Here is a 21,633-nt window from a genome sequence, read left to right on the forward strand (position 1 = left end):
TCGGCGCCCCGGCCACATACCCGCAGGCTTTCCCCCGAAACAAAAATGCTGAAAGCTCCGGAGTGCTCCAGGGGCCGGAGACCGGGGGGATTCGGAGGATTCCCCGCAGCCGGGACGCGGCGGCGGTGCCGGCAAAGCCGGTGGCTGGGCGGCGTTTGCGAGGGGAGCAGAGGGAATCCCGGCGTGAATAAAACAGTAAATAGCCGAGTAAGCTGTACCTGGATCTCGTGAATGCGGCCGAAGCCGTCCTTCCAGAAGAACTCGTAGAGATTGTAGAGGGTGTTGGGTCCAGGCATTTCTTGGAGGCTCTTCACCCTACCCAGCCGGTGCGGGGTGGGCTTCAGCCGCTCCCGGGCGCGCCCCGCATCTGCCCCCATCTCGGCGCCTTTGTTCTCTGCCGCGGCCGGCGAGCTGCCCTGCACCTCCAGAGACTGGCTGCTGCGACGCTGGGGCAGCTGGTGAAACCCGCTGACCAAAATCGCGTGGTAAAAGTTCGTTCTCTCAGGTTCGAGCGTCTGCTTGCATCTCATTGTCCAAACTCTCGTGAAGAAAGACATGTCTCGCAATTTCAGAAAGGTCCACTTTGCTCCTGCAGCTGCTTTTTATTTGGTTGCTCTTCCCTCGCTGCCTGCTTTAACTTGTACAAGCAGCACTTCTCCAAACTCTTACTGCATGAGCATCAGTTTACACAGACCATTATTTAACGCTCCCTCCCCTAGGGCTGGAAAAGGGGGGTGGGTCTGGGATGAGACTTGAATAGAACGAACCTATTATTTTGTATAATTCAAATCAGATAAATTTACCCATTAAGCATGCAGCCACAGTTTAGTTTCTCCCCTCTTTTCCCCATTGGTTTGGCAAAAAGCTCACGTAAGGATTATCCCATCTTTCTCCTTCATTAAAAAGGTGGGTTTAGGGCTATTTTTTCCCCCTCGGCATTAATTCATTCCCATACGTTAGAGAAAATACTGTTTTCTGCGAGAAGTTCTCTTGGGGCCATTTGTCATCCTGTAACGTATATGGAAAACCTTTCTGCATCCACATAGAAATAGCAGTGGGTTTACACAGTAACCTTAGAAAGAGTTCCTGTAAATTACAACATCCAGGGATGTTATTTGGGTTGCGGAATGATTTATCTTTTGAACAGGATATACTCCATAAGCAGCTTGTGTCAACGTTTGTAGAAAATAACCAGTGCCCTGTAACTGCACAGTGTTCCACCACAGTTCTCCCTCAATTCGGCTGCGTAGATCTGTAATCGTTCACCCAGAACTTGAGCTCCAACTTGTCTATCAGTTTGCTTTGCAGTTTCAGAAGTGGTTGTGCCATCTCAATACACGTTTCTGTGTAATCACGAAGGTATTAATGATAATCTGTAAAATGTTGATTATTTTCATTAATTATGTGGAAGAGACCACCTTGGTTTTAACTGAATCAGAAGCTCAGGCACAACTGGAGGTCAGGGGAAAGTCTCACGGAGGATCCACATTTCGAGAATCTAGTTACGAATACACTGCAGGAAAAGTAAGTCTGGTGAGCCTCAAAGATACTTGCCTTTGTTCCTTCTGTTTACTTTTCTACATTATATTTTTGAGACCACAGTTCAGTTAAGATTAGTGCACATGCCCGATTTTACCACTGATAACTCTACTGAAAGAAATCTACCCCTGAAGTTAGACATGCACATCATGCATATCTTTGTAGATATGGCAGTAAATATTATAGGAATAAAAGGCAGAGGATAAGAAGTCTTAAAAATCTGTGAAGTACATACTGGTTTAAGCTACAATAATGTCTTTAAAATGGGCTTCATCACATTTGAAAGTGTCCAGAGAACAGCAATAGAAAAGAAATAAAGTTTTTAAAAAAATTACATAAGGAGGAGTTCAAGAGAATTATTTCATCCTGGAAAGGTGACTACTGAGAGTATGACAACAGCCTACAGATGTGTATATCTTTTGTTAAATAAAGATGCACGTCAGAGAGAGAAGATAGAAAATAATGGGCTTTGTTTGCAGCTACAAAATTCTTGGTTAGATTTTCAGGCAGTCTTGCTACTTCAGGTGTTTTTTGGATATCTAAGATATTTCAGATAGCCAGGGTACCTCAGGAGGTTATGTAATTGCTATCACTGAACAGGTTTGTGATACACCCAGATGTGCCTGACAGATGTTCCTTAATCTAGGTTACCCCTGGAGTTTCCCTTTTCCTCCTACATTTCTACATGGTGTCGCTACATTATTTCTTTATCTAAAGATGCTTTGAGAGCCACAGTTCCTCATAAAATAAATACTTATGGGGAAAAATATTAAAGCCAGCTGGTGAGTGTGAAATTCAGAACAAGTTTATCATAATATGTAAATGAAAGGCTAATTCCATGTCTCACAGACAGTAGAGGGAAAATCAAGAAGGAATATCTCCCAGAGCAAGTAAATGCACTATGAGGTGTTTGCAGGAGGATTTAAAAACAGAGCATTTATTTATTTGAGAGGAAAGATGGACACAAGTCCCAGAAGATTCGAAGAACAATCCAAACTAAATAAACTATCCACACTATCTAAATTACATTTGCCATATTCTAAGAACAATAACCACAATAAAGCTACTGAACAACAGATGTCCCTAGATTGTAAGTTAATAGAATATGAACTCACCTTGTAGTGAAACTATTATAATCCCTTTGATCCCTATTAGAGGTTATAACAGAATTAAAAAAAAATCTTAATCTCAGTACTAATAATTTGAAAATTATTTTTCAAATATATGTAGTAGGTCTGCAGCTTTAAAAATCATAATCATATTTTCATTTCTAGATTGATGGAGGAAATATATGCACCCTTCCTAAAAACTACTGCTCACAGCCATCAGTATGGTAGGTATTTTTTTTACTAATTTATTAATTTTTTTATTATTTTAAGTCATACCCCATTAAGACAGTGTAAAGCATCTGCATCTATTAACATGCTGGCAAGATCAACTCATACATTACGCTGTAAAAGCTACAGTTTTGCTTTTGCAACTAGCAGTAGCTTTCTCTAGTTGCATAATTTGCAGTTAATTCCACTTTTGGACATTCACTCTTTTCCCACCATTACCTCTTTTCCATTAAAATCATTGTGGGAGAGTGTGTTTCTAGCCAAGCAACTTGAAAGAGTTTCAGAAGTTTTGCCTTGTAAGTACTTCACCAGAACAGTACCTGTTTTCCCTCTGAGGAGTTCTGGATGTGGCAGTAGTCCCAGCATAAGAACTGTGTTGTGTAACCCCACTTTAACTCGGTCTTCTAGGCAGTTTTCTACAACAATAGGATAGATTTTGCACTAAAATGGTCTGAAACACAGAACCCATTTAAAATAAACAGGTGAACACTCAGAGAATATGCAACCGCAGTAAACCAGGGAGCTGAAGACAGCACTAATCATGCATATGCCACTCACTCCAGGAGACACTAAACCACAGAACTTGAGCAGAATATGCAAGGCAGCAATACAGGACAGTGTGCTGTGTTACGACTGTAATATTACGAAGTAGAGCTGTCTTGTCTTTCATTGCAGCCAGAGCAGCTATGCTCCTTCACATCTGTAGGATCTCTGGAGGAGTATTCTTTACGTAACTATTTACAGCCAGCTTGGCGTGGTAAAAGTTATCTTGTTCCCTAATGAACCCTGTGATGTAACGGCTACCTGTACACATTTATATATATGTTCTCTAGTTATTAACTCACCTGGTGTGGCATGTAAAACAGCCGCAGACCTTCAGATCTCATTATTGGCAATCCTCAACAAATCTTTAATATTAGTCAAACATTCTACGATTACCAGCTATCAAGTTTATATGTGCAGCTTGTACAATCACAGTAAAGCCAACTTAAGGCAAAAATTCTAGCTATCCATTGTGCTAAGTCTCCCAAGGAATGTGATGCTCTGATGTCTGGATAGACTTTGTTGTTTTTCAGGATAGCACTTAACAATGGAAAGTCTGAGACATTTTCTCCCAGTATTCACATGTAAATATTTATTAACATACAAAAAGAAAAACAAAAATTACAGGAAAGCCTCAAAGCACATAATTAACTCTGAATTTACTGTCTGCTTTTAAAAAAAAAAGTGGAATGCATGTGCCATTTGAGACAGGAGTCCTAACCAAGGAGTGCCTAAGGGACACCTTGGACACCTTCATTACTACTTAACCTTCTTGTATTTCACTAGAAAGTGCCATCAGTGTTTTACAAACAAAAGGAAAGCCATACCACCCTGAAGGATTTCTAGAGCAGGTTAGAGGCAACAGCTGAGTATAACAGAAAGAAATAAATTAAGAAACCACAAAGAAGCAATGTATTCATGATGAAAATGGCCAAACTTCTTGGATGTAACAAAGATTTAAAGGGGAATAATAATGCTGTTCTGCAACTCTGTATAAAGAGCGCCTTCCTTGTACTAAAGGAGATGTGAGTGGATTGGCATCCACAGAAGCATAAATTTTACGTAGCGATGGACCAGTAATAGGCCCGAGGACAAATGGGCCTAAAAGGCTGACATACTGTAGAGTTTGCCAGAAGTGAATAACCGGCAGCAGAAGGGTCACAAAATAGGTTATTAAACAACCCTGTTTTAACGTTCAAAAATATTAATAGATAATAGGTATTTCTACGAAGTTTGTTAGAAGGAGTAGAAAAGCAGAGCCCGTAACAGATGCAGGCTCAGGTATGCTATTACAACACTATTATACAGTAATAATAACACTACAGTAACCCGTCAGTGCAGGTACAAGTTTGTTTTTCTAGGTAAACTGTAGGAAAAAAGAATACACTGAACAACCATTTCCAACTTGTGTTAAATTGCTAAATACAGGAAGCAAGTGTTTATGAATGTGAATGAATACATGTGGGCTACCACAACCTGGAATATATAATTAAACTATTCGCTTCTCTTTGCTGTGCCAGATCATAATTGTGTGGTTGTCTTTGACATTGAAATTAGTTATTGAGAGAGTACGTGCCACTGAGGTTGCTGCTTACTGACTCGCTTGGCATCCTTAGATGCTAAGAATCGGAGTTGGAGGTCAAACATGCAAACTGCAGCACGTTAAATAATCAACATTACGAGTGAACTCCAAAATTCATTCTGCAAGAGGTGGATGAAGCTGAAATAAGAGTTTCCTGGAGTTGAAGGGAAAAAGAGAAAGGAAGAGTGAAGGAAAGAAACCCACAAACATTTGACAGAACAGCAGAGGTTTTTACATAGTGAAAGGTTTAGGGTGTCACCCAAACTGGTGGCGGGATTTACATTGCCTGATCTCATTTTCCTCTCAAATATGATCACAGGCTTCTTTGAGGTAACAGAGGTCCAGTAGTATCACGACAGAATTCCCAGGAATAATGATGAGTGTAGCAGCCACAACATAAAACCTCCTTCCAATCCACGTAAACCCACCAAACTGTAAAGAAGGGAGAAGTTGTGCCATCAGCACTTGCCAACCAAAACACATCTGTGTGACTTGGAAGATAAATATTTTCGCCTACTTCTACAATCTTCCACCATGTATATTTATCAGACATCTTAGCAGCGACTGGAAACCACACAGTTCTTTAAATTTAAACAATGACGTTTGTCCTAGCCTGTCTGTCTGCTGAGTTTGCAAAATCGTTTTATGTAACTCATCAGTTTGGACTTTTGTTATTTCAAACAAGTTGGAGCACATGCCTCTTCACAGTAGGAGTGCTTCAGGTTTAGTTAACTTTTGGTATGTAATGGGATCACAGGTATAAACTAAACCTATCAATAATTTAGAGCATGTGTTATTCTGGTGTGATAATTTGTCTCCAAATCCACAGTCACACTGTCCTCTCAGTCTAGACCTCCCAGCGGGGTCATACTAATTGTACTTTGTTAACTTCACTTAGTTATTTCTAAATCCAATTCAAACTTCCCCTCCTCTTTGCATGAACTCAGACAAAGTTCAGTTGAAGCTTTCTTTGTGTCCTAATAACATCAGTATTCAGAGTCAACGGTTACATGATCATCTTACCAGGAATTCTGTTTTCTTAGAATTATTCTCACTTTTTAACAGCCCGGGCTGTGTCTGGCTTGGAAGTATGTGAACATTATTTTTGACACACAGTGTAATAAATACCGTACTGTATGTTTTACGTAACTGTTTGACGAGGTAATGCATCTATCTGATTGTAGGCATTTCACTTTGCCCACGGAACACCTTCAGCTGAGACTGTACAGATCGGCTCGTCAGAAGGTTTGCAAGGAAGAAAAGCTGAAAGACACCGTTGAAATGTCAGCAACGTCAGCAGAAGATTTCAGTGCAGCCTAAACATCGCACAAAAAGCCATACAGTTAGTCAGGATTTCTGCCTTTTCTGACTGTCCTCAAACTCATCCTCTGAAAAGGTCTTTTCAACCTGGGAAGTTACTTCTTTGGAATTTTAAATGCGTTCTAAATTCCCATGCTTTTCCTGAAAAGGGGGGCAGATTTGAACTTCACAGACTGTGAGAACAGAGCCTATAGGTAACTTATTAATGAAGCAGCTTCAGTTTAAAAGAGAAATGAAAACTTCTCTCAATCTTTGGTTTCACCCACCATACGACAAATGAAATTGTCATTGAATGTTGTACAAAAAGATATTTAAATCAGAACAAGCTAGCAAATCCCCGGTGCGGACAGCACTCCACGTGATTTACTGCTTCACGCTTGACAGAAACCTCGTGAATCGACTGCAACGGATAAATAATCCAGCTCTACCTGTAGACTTTCCGTAGCAGGTTCAGATCCTTGTCCTTCCTACACTTCTGTGTACCGTAGTAAGTTGTCCTGAGAACTACCTGCCTTAAGTCCCACGTTTTTCAATGCACTAGGAAAAGGTAAAGCACTACTAAGAACTGTGACCATCAGGAGAGCATGAGGAACCAGAGAAATAGAAACTGGGTGCAGTTTAGAGCTGTGCTGTAATGCTGCTGAAATTGACACCTGAATGTCACTGTGCCGTCTCCAAGGCCATCTTAATGAGTAACAATGATGTCCTTCAAGCATCAATCTCTTCACAGACTGACAGTGGCTGGTTTGCCATGAGGATGGGGAGCACAGACACACGTTTTAGTACTGTAGCCAATAAGAAACATAAACAAAGAAAGGGACAATTAAAAAATGACAATTCCCCTAAAAGATTAAGGGCCCTCAGTATGGAACTCAGCCTAAGGAGGTGGCCAGGGAGCAGAGTAAAAGCTTTTCTTTCAGAAGGAAACCTGAATTATATCCAAGAAAATCACACCTCCTCCATCCACAGACTTCCAAGAAATAATGTACTTAACCCCAAACTTCACCTGCCCCTGCCATAGCTCATGGTCTGACACAGAGTTTTGCCACACCTACCTATGTTATTTTGGCCCCAGTTTAGCGAGAGCCCTACAGCAAACAAGACCTTTCTGGGTCATCATCTGGCCTTCACTGTTCATCTGCGAGTCACCTTGCTGCTGCTAGGAAACGTGATGCTGTGCAAGCACGCTCCCTTAGGGATAAAGGCAGCATCTCAGGAAGGTATGAATACAGCAGTGCAAGGGCAGAAAGCGAAGTTATCTTCATTTGTACCATTTTCAGGGCAAACACAGAGCTCTCAGCCATGTTCTTTCCGCAGTGGGATCCCGCTATCCATTTGTGCAAGAGAAGCACTGGCCGACAAAAGCATCTGATAAAGCATGTATGGACCCGACTGCACTCTGAGAGCTGGGTCCCACATTCTCTGGATCCAGGCTGCAGGGCGGCGCGAGCCCACCCTGTTCTCTGCTCATGGTGAAGCGTTACCACTGCGGTCTGCAGTGCTGCTTCAAACAGACACCTGCCTGACAAAATACAGCGCTGTTTTGTGACTGGATAATTTAGTTTCCTAGAGGGTTGGGGTTACAGACTAATTCTGGGGCGGTCTATTGCAGCTGTTGGGTGAGGAGCACTGCTGGATTGTGGGAGTCACAAGGGTCGGACACAACGAAAGCCCCAAGAACCAGCAGTGTTTCTCAACAACCGACCTCCGTCTGGAGAGCAGAACGGACTGACCACATTCCAGTACAGATGCTGCCATGTGCAGCAGCAACTGTTTTGTCGTGAGTAAATGCATACCAGCCTGCCACTCACAGCAAGAGTCTGGAGTAATAGCAGGCAGTAATTACTGCGGTAATCATATCAAAGTGATTAAATCTAACGCTTGAATACCAACATGCTATTACTGAAGCATGGAGTCATTCTTACCTTGTAAAATTATTATGCTTTACTTGAAGCTGAAAGTACTTCATCCCACACAGACCCATTAATTAGAAGAGTAAGATCATCATAGCCAAGATTTACTGCTTAAGAACTAGAGCGCTGGCCTAAACCCAGCTACCAGTAGTGGCACAATTACAAAAATCAGCATTACTGTTGAGCCATTTCTGCATTTCGTAGGGATTTTTTTTCCCAAGTTTACAAAGTGTAGAGAAGCAATGCATAGATCATGTCAGAGAGAATTATGCAGAGGGCACTGGCTGACTTGCTCAGCTATCCCCTCATCACAGACCCCTCCCATTGCGCTAAACTGCCATTTTTCTACTAACTGTTGCCACAAGAGCTGATCCGAACTACTGTCGGAAGTAAATAATCCTTTAAAACCGGGAAAAGGAAAATCAGCACCAGAACGCTGCCCATCAATCTCTTCCATATAAGCCACTCAAGCACTGTCATGGCTGGTCCCAGTCTGTGAGGCAGAAGACTCTGAACAAGATGCTGTGTGGTGCGGCTCAGAGACAAAAAGCTTAAAATTAACCAGATCAGTTCCATTTTCAAAATTACCCGACACTGACACAGACCCAAACCAACATGTCTGTTTTCACAATCTGTGAATTTATGCCAATAAGAACCAGAGTATCTTTCTGAAGCACGTTTGCCCTGAACCAGGCTAGCTCTACCACACATGCTCCTTCCAGCATGGTGAAGATTCATACCAACAGAAAAAGATCAATGTCATTTCACAGGTTGCTCCTAAAGGTCTACGAATTTTAACCAAAAAACCCCACCTCGTAATAGAATACCAAGTAGCATAACGGTTACAATGCTATGCAGATGATGTATAAAACCACCACCACCTCTCCTCAAGCTTTCTAGAAAATGTACTGAAGTCTTCCTGAAGAAAAAAGCCCCAAACCCAGGACACCTCCGCTTCCAACTCACCCGACGACAAATCAAACCACTTCTGGAGTCAAAACCACCTCTGCAGCGACACTGCACTGCTCAGCACTGACAATGGTTTTATGGCTTGGTGAATAAATAGAATATAAGTGACAAGGGAAACAGCTTTTATTTCAGCAACTTCCAACAGTAGCAAGAAAACCAGGAGAACGGATCACAGAATTTGTATTTAATAATGCTTTCCTTGAGTTTACTTTAGAGACAGAGTCCCTCTTTCTCCTTGTCTTCAAACTTCAAAATATTTCCAATTTGTTAGGATTTTAGGACAGGTTAAGTATAAATTAGTTCCCAGCTTAAAAATAACATGTAAAGTGCTCCTATCAGGATTTGTTCAGCAAAATGAATGACTTTTATTTAAGCATTCTAAAAACCAGTATTTTGTCAAGCAGACACAATAACCAGATAAATAATACTTCAAACATCAGTACAAACCTCATTTACAAAACCTTTCCAGAATTATTCTGAAAAAGGGTCTCCCGCTGATAAAAATAAGTTCTATTAATTACCCTGAAAACCAGACAGGTATAACCAGGATCCAGTCACCGGATAATATCTTTCCTGTGGTAAGATGTAGCTCCTTTTTCCCTTTCACATCCACCCACAAGAGCACATATATCGCTAAGTAAATACGTGGCTATGCAGATGCGTATCCTTTCACATCCACCCACGAGAGCACATATATCGCTAAATACGTGGCTATGCAGATGCGTATAAAAAAAAGTGTCTTTAAGGACCTGTCAGAAATCTCAACTCCGTATTTTTAGTTATGGAAACAGGTTCGCAGATCCACAGTTTTAACAAAACGCACACACGACGGCCATCACTTCCGGAAGCGTTTAAATAGCGGATGGATGTGTTTATTTGAAGATGCCTTACTCCGTGAAGAGTGGTATTCCATGTAAACGGTATCATCTGCTCCTGACATCGAGCTCATTGTGCCCGTACGACGCGACACCTGCAAGTACAGGGAAAAAAACCACGTGCTTAGTGTGCGGGGTGACACAGACCAACTCTAACCTGCTGGGTACTGGGCAGCGACTGTTCGTTTACTGATCTTCATGCCAAAAACCTCCCAAGTTTATTGTCTTCGGAAGAATCTCTACAAAGAAAGTCACTCCCTGACACTCACCGTAAGTCCACAAACATCTGTAAGGTGTAGTACGTACAGATACCTTAAACAGGAATTCCTAGTGCCTTTCAGCACAATACCATTTAGCTAAAAATCCACCCTAAAAAATTAATTACCACACTGTACCTTAACTGTAACTTATTTATCAGTAAATGTTTCAGGCTATTGATTTTTCTTCTATCTGTTGCTGAAAATTGTCAAACTACTCCCTGCAATCACAGTACTTCTCTGACCCTCCTGCTTCTGTGCATCTTAAGAATGTCCTAAGCATTTTCACTGCTTGTGACTTAGCAGATTTACTTCAGAATCTGTAGCAACAGAACCATCACTTTCTCCCTCAAATATGACGAAGGACATGAATTCCATGTTGAAGTTCTTTCTAGTGCCCAATGAGTGAATTACTCAAATAGCTAAGTACTTAAAAAATAAACCTGTTCTCGGTGCTTCACAAAGACACTAGGGCATCAGTGATGGCATCACGTTCAGAATTACAATGGAATGCTCCAGTTCTATCGCTATTGTGGTCATCCTTTTCAAAACATTCTTCATTACCTGAGCTGACTTTGAACCATATTCTCCAGCGACTACTTCCTCTTCGGCATCCAGGTCAGATGCTTGCAGGACTTTCTGGAGAAGCTGCTGCTGCTCTTCTTTGGATGAGAATGAAAGTTGTTCTTCTTCCATGCCGGCAAGCTTCGTTATGACCTACGAAACAGCACAGTACAAGGTGAGGGCTCCTCCTCATCGGTGTTAGCAATTCAAAACCAAGACAAGGATGTCTGATTCCATACCCTGTTGGAGCTGCCTTCAGCTTTTACTAATGGGCTGAACGGCTTAACACTATGGATAACACAGATACATATAAAACCTTGCTAAATGGTGTACATATATATATACACACCCCTGTCCCTTGAGATATTCTAGCTAGAAATGCAAAATACAAGCCTTCGGGGGAGGAATGAAAGCTCTGGACAGAGAATGTCAGCCACTGTCCATACCACCTTGATCAAGAACCTGCCCAAAGCATGAACAGCTCAGATGCACAGTCAGCTTACTGCAAGGTTAGCTTCAGGCTGTGGGCTCTAGATTTGCTGAGTATAAGAACTAGCTCTTTATATTTAACAAAAATAATCCACTAGCTTTCTGGACACTACGAATTTTAGCATAAACATTGAGGAATACGGGAAAAAAAACCCCTAACAAATGGAGATGTACACTCAGTTGTTGAGACGGCACAGCAACCTGCACTGCAAGCCTCAGCAGCAGAGGAGGACTCTTCCAACGTCCGTGTACTTAGACACAGGGTGATTTCCCCGTTACCCTCTGCGAGACTCTTATTAGTATCCCATTTGATATTCAGGGATGCAGGGCACATGCCATCTACTGGCAATGCAGTGCCATGTCCTCCATCAGCTGGAAAACCTCTTCTGGAGAACTGGAAAGGTCTCAAGTTTCTGTTAGCAAGCTTTACAATACGCAGCTTGCTTTCTCAATTAGAGGTATTTTGGAAATTTCATAAGAACTTTTCCTGCAGTTAAATTCATTCTGCTAAACATATGCTTCTACATGAGAAACTCAGTTTTCCCCCTATGCTTCCAACTTGAAGAAGTTTTGAGAAAGACAGTCTAATTCAGCCACTTCCCTTGATTATAAAGTGTTTCCCCTCCCCATCTTCCTCTTTCAGCTTATCTCTTGAGTCGATACCACTGGAAACTAATTACCTCAGTAATCTGGGCTGCATCTGATCACAAAGACTGATAAAAAATACAGATACAGTTTAAGGTAAAACAAATCCACATTAGAACGAATAATCAGTGTTGTGGGCTGTTGTCAACTGCAATTTCTCATTTGAAAAGGAATGTCTTTCGGAGAAGTGTCCTAGCTTTAACGGGAAAGCAACCGGTCCTACTGCACGGCTAAAGGCACACTACAGCCCCCCTTCTTGTTCCGTTAGAAGGGCATGTGCTATGACTGTTTCAAAACCAGAGCAGTCAAGAAAAGCGATTTTAAATTGCATTAGCCTGCTTCCAGTTGGGGTTGCAAAACAGTGCTACCATGATTCACAGGATGGAAAGAACGCCCACTGCACAGTCATTTTTTTAAGCTGTTCAACAGATGTCAAGTTTAAAGTTATGCCCAATTCTTTCACATAGTCAGTCCTTCTGCTATTGGTTTAAAATTTAATGTATCCTACGTATAGCTTCGAGATAAACCACAATACCGTAAATAACTATATGGTTATCAAACCAGAAAAATCCACCAGGAGTAAACTCCAAGCAGTAAATCAGATGACAGGGGTCCTGCTTAAGAAGCAATGACAAAATATGTGATTTAGGAAAAAATATTACTCCAGTCCTCTTCTTGATGAAAGGCAGATAATGGTGCGAGAGATGGTGAGAAGGATGCAAGTCCTAGCAAAATAAGTGGAAACTGTTACCCTTTTAACGGAGTAATGATTTTTTAGTAATTTAGGAACAAAAATTCTGAAGGAGAGGATATCAGCACTGAAATAATTACCTAAAGATGAGGTAGAGTCTCCATGTTTGGAAGAATAAGGCAGCAAACATCTGCTGGGAATGACATACACACATTTGGTACTGCCTTGGAATGAAGAAACACAATGGATGCTTTCATGGAAGTTTTTTCCAGCCCTATGATTCTTTGATGCCAGCTCTGACTAAGGCTTAAAGTTTGGAAAATGGAAGAAAACAGATATTCTAACATTTTGTTCCTAAACTGCAAATAAAGAACCTCCCAGTAACAGCCAACTAAAATGTTGCTCCAGATACTTCGCTGCCACTGGCACTGCTTTTTTTCCCCATATCACATCAAAGCTTGTAGGACTAGATCTTCCTTGCAAAACAAAATACCTCTTTTTAACCTCCTCCTTAGTTCTAAAATCCAAGGCATTCAAATGTAAGTGAAGGGATTTCTCCAACCTTCTTGGCTATAGCCACACAGGTGCATTCGCTGCAACCACCTGCAGCCTAGTACTGACCTACTCTTTTGCCAAAATACATTCACTGCAGAGCAAACCCAGGTTTCACCTATAAAGACGGACACGCCTGTTTCAGGGTAAGGACCCTCCTGAAGCTCCCTTTAATGGGCCACTGATTACAAAGCCATTAATTACTTCAGCAAAGCTGCAGTTCAGAGGTTTTACCCACAGGGATGTCCCATACCACACGTAAGCCTTACGAGGAGAAGCTCTGAAGTAGCTAGGCTCGAGTGCAGCCCAGCAGAGGCTGCTTGCCCCGGCACCTCCTGCAAACCTGCATGATTCTGACAATGCCACAAGCTTCAGCTGTTCCCTAAAGGCAGCTGTGGGAGCCTTATCTTTCATTCTCAGCAATGTTTGTTATTGGGGGGGGGGGAAGGCTTCTCATCAGGGCAATGAACCCCCATTTCTAAACTTTTTACCTAAAAGCAAGAGCTATCATGGCACTCTGCTGCCTTTAACAACTCCATAGGTGAGCATATGGGGCACCCCATGGATTAAACAAAAATGAGCTACACCATGGAATCTGTAAAAGAGAGGAGCTTTGGCGGAACGAGATTTTATAGCTGGAAGAAGACGACGCGCAGAGATACACAACAAACTGCAGTACGGGGGGTGAGCAACTTCCAAGCGTGTCTGGAGAAATGAGACAGCACTCCGTCCTTTACAAAAGGGAAACTTCTGACTTGCAAGTCATGGCTGTTAGGCCGTCAGCACTGAAAATGTTCTCCGTTTTGAGGAGTGGTTTAGTTGTGGGGAGGAAGATTTCTGCTCTGCAGTAAGAGTCTCTTCCTGCAATAAACTCTGTCATTTCTCAATCAATTAACATTCAACCCAGTGATTTTGGTGATACGCTTCATTCCCTGCAGAGAAAATCGCAAGAGGAAAGTCAAGGTGTTGGTGGAAGGTAAATAAGCACAGCCTGAAGACCTCCAGTAGCCAGAACATTAGCTTCTGCTAACACAGAGCCACCGTATCAACATGCGTGCGTCCACTGCAGGCTCTGGACAGCACTGTGGAAATGGTGCGCAGGAGTAGTGTGTGGACAAAGATCCCTGACAAGTATTTCTTTTGGGATGGGTTGCCAGACGCTTCGGACACCTAACTTTATGATTCCCAGAGTCAGATGTATGAACAGAGGACGGATGGATCCTGCCCACTGCATGTTCTCCTTAGCCAGAAGGAAAAGGTTTTTCTCCCCATAGTGAAATACCGGTCTGCGACTGGAGTTCTCTGGAAATCATTTGTGACTTGTGATGTTTGGGAGGTTTTCTGAATTGCTGCTGGCCACTAGGACACAAACACCTACCGACAATGCTTTATGCACAACCAGAACAATAATGTGTAACTGGAGGCCTGCTTGGGTGGAAGCTGAACAGCATGAGCAGAAACCAACAATGCAAGTCACATACTGCTTCGCTCCCCAGCGGGTGCTTGGCTTGATGTTAGAATACTCACCTCTCTAGAAGCAGCACTAAGCTACTTGTATCTACCCTCACAGTAACACAGATGATGAAACAATACTGGAACAGTTCTTGCTGGCGAGCAAAATCTTCACTAATACATTCCACAACCGGAATTCTCAAATATTTGACCTAATACCAGATGAAAGAATATTTAAGTTCTCATTATTATACCTACGGCCAAAGAATGTAAGGGACAGGTTACCTTGAAGCTATAACCTTGGTCTACCAGAAACCGTTGTCGTTTCGTTGAATATGCCATTTCCTGAGTGTCTTGGGACACAAGAGAATAAAAAAAGGCATTGTATTCCTCTGCAACCATGCCTAGGAGACAAAGACACTGAGTGATTACTTCCATCTGGAACACTGCAGCCAAGAACAAAAAAGGAGTGAACAGTGAAAAGAGGTGTTTAAATATGTGGTCTCTCCACAAAACCCCTTTGCAAAGTTTAGCTGCACCCAGACCATACATAAACCGATGGACAAAGTGCACAGCATGCAAATTCCTACTCTTGCTCCGAGTAACTTGAAAATGGGTGAAAAGGAAAAAATGGAAAAGGCAGTTTATACTACAATCACACCAGTGCTCTCAGACGAACATGCTGCTTCATGAATCTAGGCAAGGTGAAAGACAAAATTACTTTTAAGTCTATTATGTAAAGAAGTAAAAAGTCAAGAGCAAGGATTGCGACACACGTCAGAAGAGTTCAATAGAAAAAGACAAAGGAAAAGTTTTATCAGTGTGAACCCGTGTTTGCAGAGTTTCTGCACTAAAAAAGGCAACACAAAGGTATTTAGCTAATATGTCACAGGACTGGTTTGAAGCCCAGGATACACCAGGCTGCATGTAATTTATTTCAAACTGACAGTCCTTAAGATCTATTACCCAAACAACGTCAGCTTCTCTTTTAAAACCCAAGGTTTCACTAAGACTTTGCTAACACACTAACATGGGGTTTGTATGCGTTTTCAAACAAAGTCTCACCTGTAACAAGCACAAAACGCACACAAAATAACCAGATCTTAAGTGCAAGTGTAATGTGTTTTAACCACCATGTTTCTGAACAAAAGGCTCCTTGGTTATGTTTTGCAAAAACACAACTGGTTGGAAATGAAATCCCATTTTAAAAATAATCTGCAGCATCAAAACTATGCTTTCTAGAGACTTGCTTTTTAGAATAATACTGTGACTTTTTAAAAAATGATTTCGTGCTGAGGAAATTACTGAGGAGTGAAAAAGTGAAAGAACCACCCCAGAACAAGAAGTTCTCTTCCTTCAGCTTTTTCTGTCCTTTGGACGTTCTCCCAACTTTACTGACCCAGAAAATGCTTCATTTTCATTCACTGGCATAGGCACCCATTCCCTTCGACTAAAACACAGATCCAAGGACAGTATGAAGAAGTATCATGAACATCCCGTTTCTCTGCAGCTCTGTGGCACTGTCACCTAAGGCCCAGAGCCCAACGGTCACCTCATTTACCTTTTTTGGCTCTCAGCACTCGTCCCAGCCTCTGAGCCTCCTGTCTTCGAGACCCACCATGGGACGATATCTGAATGAGGACATTGGCTTCCGGCAGATCGAAGGATGTGTCGCCAACCTGTAAGAGAGAGGCAGTCCCTGAGCAGCATCTTCTTGCCATACGTGAAAGACTCAATACAGAGTACGTCTTTGTGAGCTGCCATACAAAGATGTCAGATGCACAACGTGCATGTGGAACTCACTCTGAAGATGGGTACAGTGACACACTGATTGTCCTCACTTACCTTGGAAATGAAAATAGTGTTGATTTTTGGATTGTGCTTGAAGTTCTGTAGAATCTGCATTCTTTCTCCTTGTGCAGTAGGACCATATATATAGGGTCTGAAAAGAATAGAACGTGTACAAATTAAACCAATTCAGGACTTCTCCATCATTTCTTACGAGGCACGGAGATACTATGGCAGGGAGCGCAGTACACATCTGAATGGATACAGAACCAAACCAGGTTTTGGTACAGCTTCCAGTTGGCTTTCAGCTTGTTTATGCCAGCTACCCCGTTGTTGGTGGAACCCTCTGCAGCAGCCCCGTCTGCCAGAAGTAAATTCTGACAGTTATAAATGTTTTGCAATTACGTGCACCAACGAAGCTGTAGATCAACAGAAAAAGCATTTGCTAAGCCTACATGAAAGCCTGAAGGCAGCTGTTAAAATAAGAGACTTTTTTTTTCCTCAAATCTACTGAGTTAGCACATTGACAGCTGCAACCTTTGCTTCCTGTTTAAACCCTTGAAAATCCAGGCTCCTCTATCAACGACATACTGAGTGTCACAAGCTGGATGTTGCCCTGGGAGAATTATTTCTGCTTTTGAAGCTAACCTCTTGCCCCTCACAGTACCTTCTTAGACCTTCTGTAACAAAGTCCCAAATGTTCCGCGGCCACGAGCAGCTTGCCGTGGTGTTTCACGCAGGAGTGCACAGCAACTGCTTTTTCATCTGCTGCACTACCCTTCCCAATGCCCACTGACAAGCAACTCCAAATAACAGCAGTCAAGTTCCACAATTTCTGGTTTGTTCACACTTCCATACAGTATGTCCAACACAAGGAACCAACCTCAAATGTTTCATTTACCTTTTAATCCTGCAAACACGTGGGTTGTAGCTGAATATAAACACACAGTACTAGGGCTTCCTATTTGTATCAACCAATTCCTGTTGGCTCCTCTTGCTTTCCTTATTGTAAACATTATTCTCGTTTTTCTTTAGCAAACAATACTAGTCACCTCTAATCTAATTCTTCTAGTGTATGTAACCAGATTTTTAGAGAAACACAGCTGAAAAGTGAAAGTGGCGAATGAGTCAACTCTGACACAATACCATTATTATTCAAATAGTAACGTTCAGTAGTATCTTTAAGCCTTATTTGAAATTTCATCTAATATTTAAACTGTCACAATTTTAATCCCCAACAAAACTTAAATGGAGGATTTAAACAAAAGTTAAAGCATTTGTAAGCCTTTTGTTCCTTAGAACCACCAAGAAGGGATTCCGGGTTTAGAATACCCTAGAACTCCTGGCTATCAATCCTCCGCTTCACACCTTCCTCCCTCCCCAATCCTACCTGACAAAAAGACTGATTAACACCTATCCAAGTCTCTTCCTGAACCCGGAACACCCAATGCTAGGTTGATTTTGATTTTTGCCTAAAATGATCCCTTTCTTAATGCAAAAAGACCTTTGAGGTATTTGCAGAGATAGATCCCTCCCCCATTCATTGATGTAACTGTCAAAACCATACAGGCATCGTCCTTCAGAAACTTGTTTAAACATGTTAATCACGCCAGTAAAACAGAGTACACGAGCTCCACGACACTGGATGACAGATTCGTGACAGAGGAAAAGCTGGCCAAGCAACTTCGGGTTCTTTATCCCCCAAAATTATAGTCAAAATAATTCCTGTCATGTGGATGGGCTTTCCCTGCCAGTAACAAGGGGAGTGGGTGGGTGAGGGAGGAGCCGGCAGAGACAGCCATCTCCCCCTCCACCCATAAGCCCCCCCACCAGGTGGTGGGAAGTGCAGGGGGAACTGTCCTGGGGAGCAGCGCGGCCAGCCCTGCGCACTACCCCAGCCAGCCTCAGCCACTACCCCCAACCCTGGCTGCCCTGCCCTCCTTACACATGTAACGCCCGCCCCTCCCAAGCCACCAGCTCCCTGGTTTTCAGCATGCCACAGCGAACCCTGACAGGAAACCCTCTGGTAAGACTCCCTCACCTCCGTCCAGCAGCGCAAGCCTCCTTTCTCTCCAACACCGACAGCCGTGCAAGCAGGAGCTCCGTACATGGTGTGAGGAACGGAGAATTCACTCAGGAACATGAAAAGCAGTCACCTAATATTCCAACTGGTTTTCCTGCCATGCTTCTGCAGCTTCCACGCCACTTAACAACTGCTGTGCTACACAGCAAACGCCCCCCCAGCATCGCCTTTGCTAAAGGCTTTTCTGTGGTGCACTGCACGCTGCTTGAGACATTCCAGAGGCATCATTACAGCTAATCTCTGTCCAGACAGATTAGAACAATGATGAAAGAGACCACGGGTGTTGGAATTCATCCAGCACCACGAGCTCTGCTTACTGTTTGATGTCACAGCAAGCCAGCACCACATGGCTGTTCAACTACAGTCAGACCTGACCAGGAATTTGGGGAAGTATAAGGCTTGTTTGTGGTTTTGCTAAGAAGTACTGCTGAAATGCCTCGACATGAAATCACACACAGTCAACATGCCTCCAGCTTTCAGCAAGCAAGGCGCTATCTGGGCTTGTCAAAGATTCTGTGCTTATGTCCCCAGTAACCATGCCATGCCTGATCCTGGCAAACACTCTCCCTGATCATCCCTCCCCAAACCCTACAAACACGCTGGCGCTAACCCCTCACCGAACTCTATTTCCACAGCCTTCCACAGCGGCACTCACGGGAGCAGTACCTGTTTGTTAATTAAAGGATTACAGTAGTTCTAGGCAGCACACTGGTACAGCACAAATCCCAAAAAGTTTGTCTTACTTTTTTTAGACAAGATTAAGACCTTTTAAGGACATGAGGAGGAACACCCTGGGTCTCAAAAGATCCTAGAAGATCCAGAGAGTGGGTATTTGAAAACCTTGGTCTCAGTAGGGGAAGCTGGCATCCGTTAAAGAAAGAGTTCTAGTGTTTTTTTTAAAAGCCCCTCATTTTTCTAATGGCTTTTAATAATAGTAAAGTGGATGGAGAAATACTAACAGTCTGCCACAGAAATCTTGGATGAAAACTCCTCTGAAAGTACTAAATAGAGATTCTTTTCCAACAATTCTACACCATAATAATGTTGCAGTGCCAAAAAAATCCCCTCCCGAGCTCCTTTTTACATAGGAGGATTGGAGTTAAATCAAAGTGTTACAAGAAGTAGCTAAAGACTACTGAAAGCTGCGAGATGACAAGGCAGTTTTCCAGGAAGGAGTAAACCAATGGCGACGTGGCTGTGAACACTTACTTCCCAAGTCTGATGGCGTACTCCTTCAGTGCAAACACGTTGTCAGCAAATACGATGATTTTATCGTTCCGTCGCTCATGGAACTTAATCAGGAACTGGCAGGCTCTGAATTTATTTGGGTTCATGGTGTACAGCAGTATGCGTTTCTTGGTCTTGATAGCTACATATTCCCTGTAAAATTCAGGTGACATCGGGCACCAAACCTAGAATTAGAAAACATACATGAACACACAAAGTAACCCTCTGATACTCGTTTGGTTTATTCCAGTGAGAATTGAAAATATACTGGAGGGTGACAATGCAACAGGACTTCACGTATAGCACAGGCCATGGAAACGAAGGTACCGGTCGGTGCAGCCTCCAGCACTGCCAATCTCTGTTTTAACCTCATGAATATTCTGCCCTTCCAAAATGCTTTGGCAGCAAGATCCCTGACAGAAATAGGTAGTGGGATTGGAACAAGACTGGAAGATATGTTCTTTATGTTTCACACTTAATAATTTTACTGAATGCTACTACTTTTTACAAAGCGACAACGAAGGGGATGAACTGTCTGTGCAATCTTCCTGTCACAGCAGTCAAAGCTTTTTCCATAAAAAATTAATTTTCATCCATATTATCCAGTGGTGGTGAAGCACTGGAACAGCTTGCCCAGAGAAGCTGTGGATGCCCCATCCCTAGAAGTGTTCAAGGCCAGGCTGGATGAGGCTTTGAGCAACCTGGTCTAGCGGAAAGTGTCCCTGTCCACGGCAGGGAGGTTGGATCTGGATTATCTTTAAGGTGCCTTCCAAGCCAAACCCTTCTATGATTCTATGACCTTTCCTTCCCTCCGTCATTCTTGTTACCTGCTTTCTCATATTCTGAAAGCTGAGGCGTTTAGTTTTCATTAAAAACTCATTTACCAATCTTTTTTCATACATCCACAGAGGAGTGACCTTTATTTTAACAGCTACTGAGTCTACAACTTTCGGACTGATTAGGCATTTTCAGCAGGTTTCCCTCAGCAGTTATTTTATTATGTAAATGGACAACATAGTACTGCACAAGTCTAGGCTTACTCTGAGACGGTTTTTCTGCTGTAACACGAAAACAGAAATTGCAAAGTTTGAAAGTTTATGTCAGTGCAGTGATTCTATCTATAGTGTGTGTAATTCAGAAGACATTCATTCTGCTGCACATGGGTTATTCCCCCACATCCATGGCACAGTACAAAATAACAGAATACTGCAAAGAAAAGTCTTTTTTATAACCACAGTTCACCTAAGGAAGTTGTGTGACAACTTACAGCTTATTTAAACAACTGTGTTCTGTACTGTTAAGAACTACTTCGTTTCAAAACATTTCTTCGTGAGTTGAAGGCTAGATGAGGCTCCTGCCATCCCCCGGCTACATGAACACTAAATGTGTGCACTGAACAGGCTCCGCTGTTACTGTGTGCTCTCTATACGAAAGACTTAACATTAAATTTAAATCAGAAGAGAGTATTTAAAAATGAGAATGAGATGTGAACACTGAGCATCTGACTGCAGTACAATCATCTGTTGCTCAGTGCCTCTGACTACATGGCAAACCGAATATATTTTGATTTGCATTTGCACTCTCTCCTGGATATGGAATGGTCTGCTACCCACCCCAAGGATATTTTCATTTTTATATTCTGCAAGACACATGCTCCAAGGCAAAAACTTACTATGGCAACTTGGGCAAAGGATTGTTTGTGCATCACACAACTCTGAAAATACAGTTAAAGAACACGCTGCTTCTCATTTTTAAACTTCTATTAACTTTTTTGACTGTGCTGCTTGTTCTCTTTTAGAGCAGGGAA

At 42.4% G+C, this 21,633-nt stretch overlaps 1 protein-coding gene across 1 annotated transcript in view; it reads right to left on the minus strand.

The window, feature by feature from the left end:
- Positions 1-9,928: 9,928 nt before the first annotated feature.
- The window catches only part of ERCC3 (excision repair cross-complementation group 3), a gene marked incomplete at its 5' end in the record, with an annotated part of 17,830 nt that continues 6,125 nt past the window's right edge, over positions 9,929-21,633 (minus strand). Inside the window, 6 exons of the mRNA XM_010161373.1 lie at positions 9,929-10,173; positions 10,900-11,052; positions 15,014-15,132; positions 16,290-16,407; positions 16,574-16,670; positions 19,809-20,011. Of these exons, the coding sequence (XP_010159675.1) occupies positions 10,039-10,173; positions 10,900-11,052; positions 15,014-15,132; positions 16,290-16,407; positions 16,574-16,670; positions 19,809-20,011 (825 nt within the window). The remainder of the gene's footprint in view (positions 10,174-10,899; positions 11,053-15,013; positions 15,133-16,289; positions 16,408-16,573; positions 16,671-19,808; positions 20,012-21,633) is intronic.

Source organism: Eurypyga helias, unplaced genomic scaffold (genome assembly GCF_000690775.1).
Source record: "Eurypyga helias isolate BGI_N326 unplaced genomic scaffold, ASM69077v1 scaffold34940, whole genome shotgun sequence".
Classification (NCBI taxonomy): domain Eukaryota; kingdom Metazoa; phylum Chordata; class Aves; order Eurypygiformes; family Eurypygidae; genus Eurypyga; species Eurypyga helias.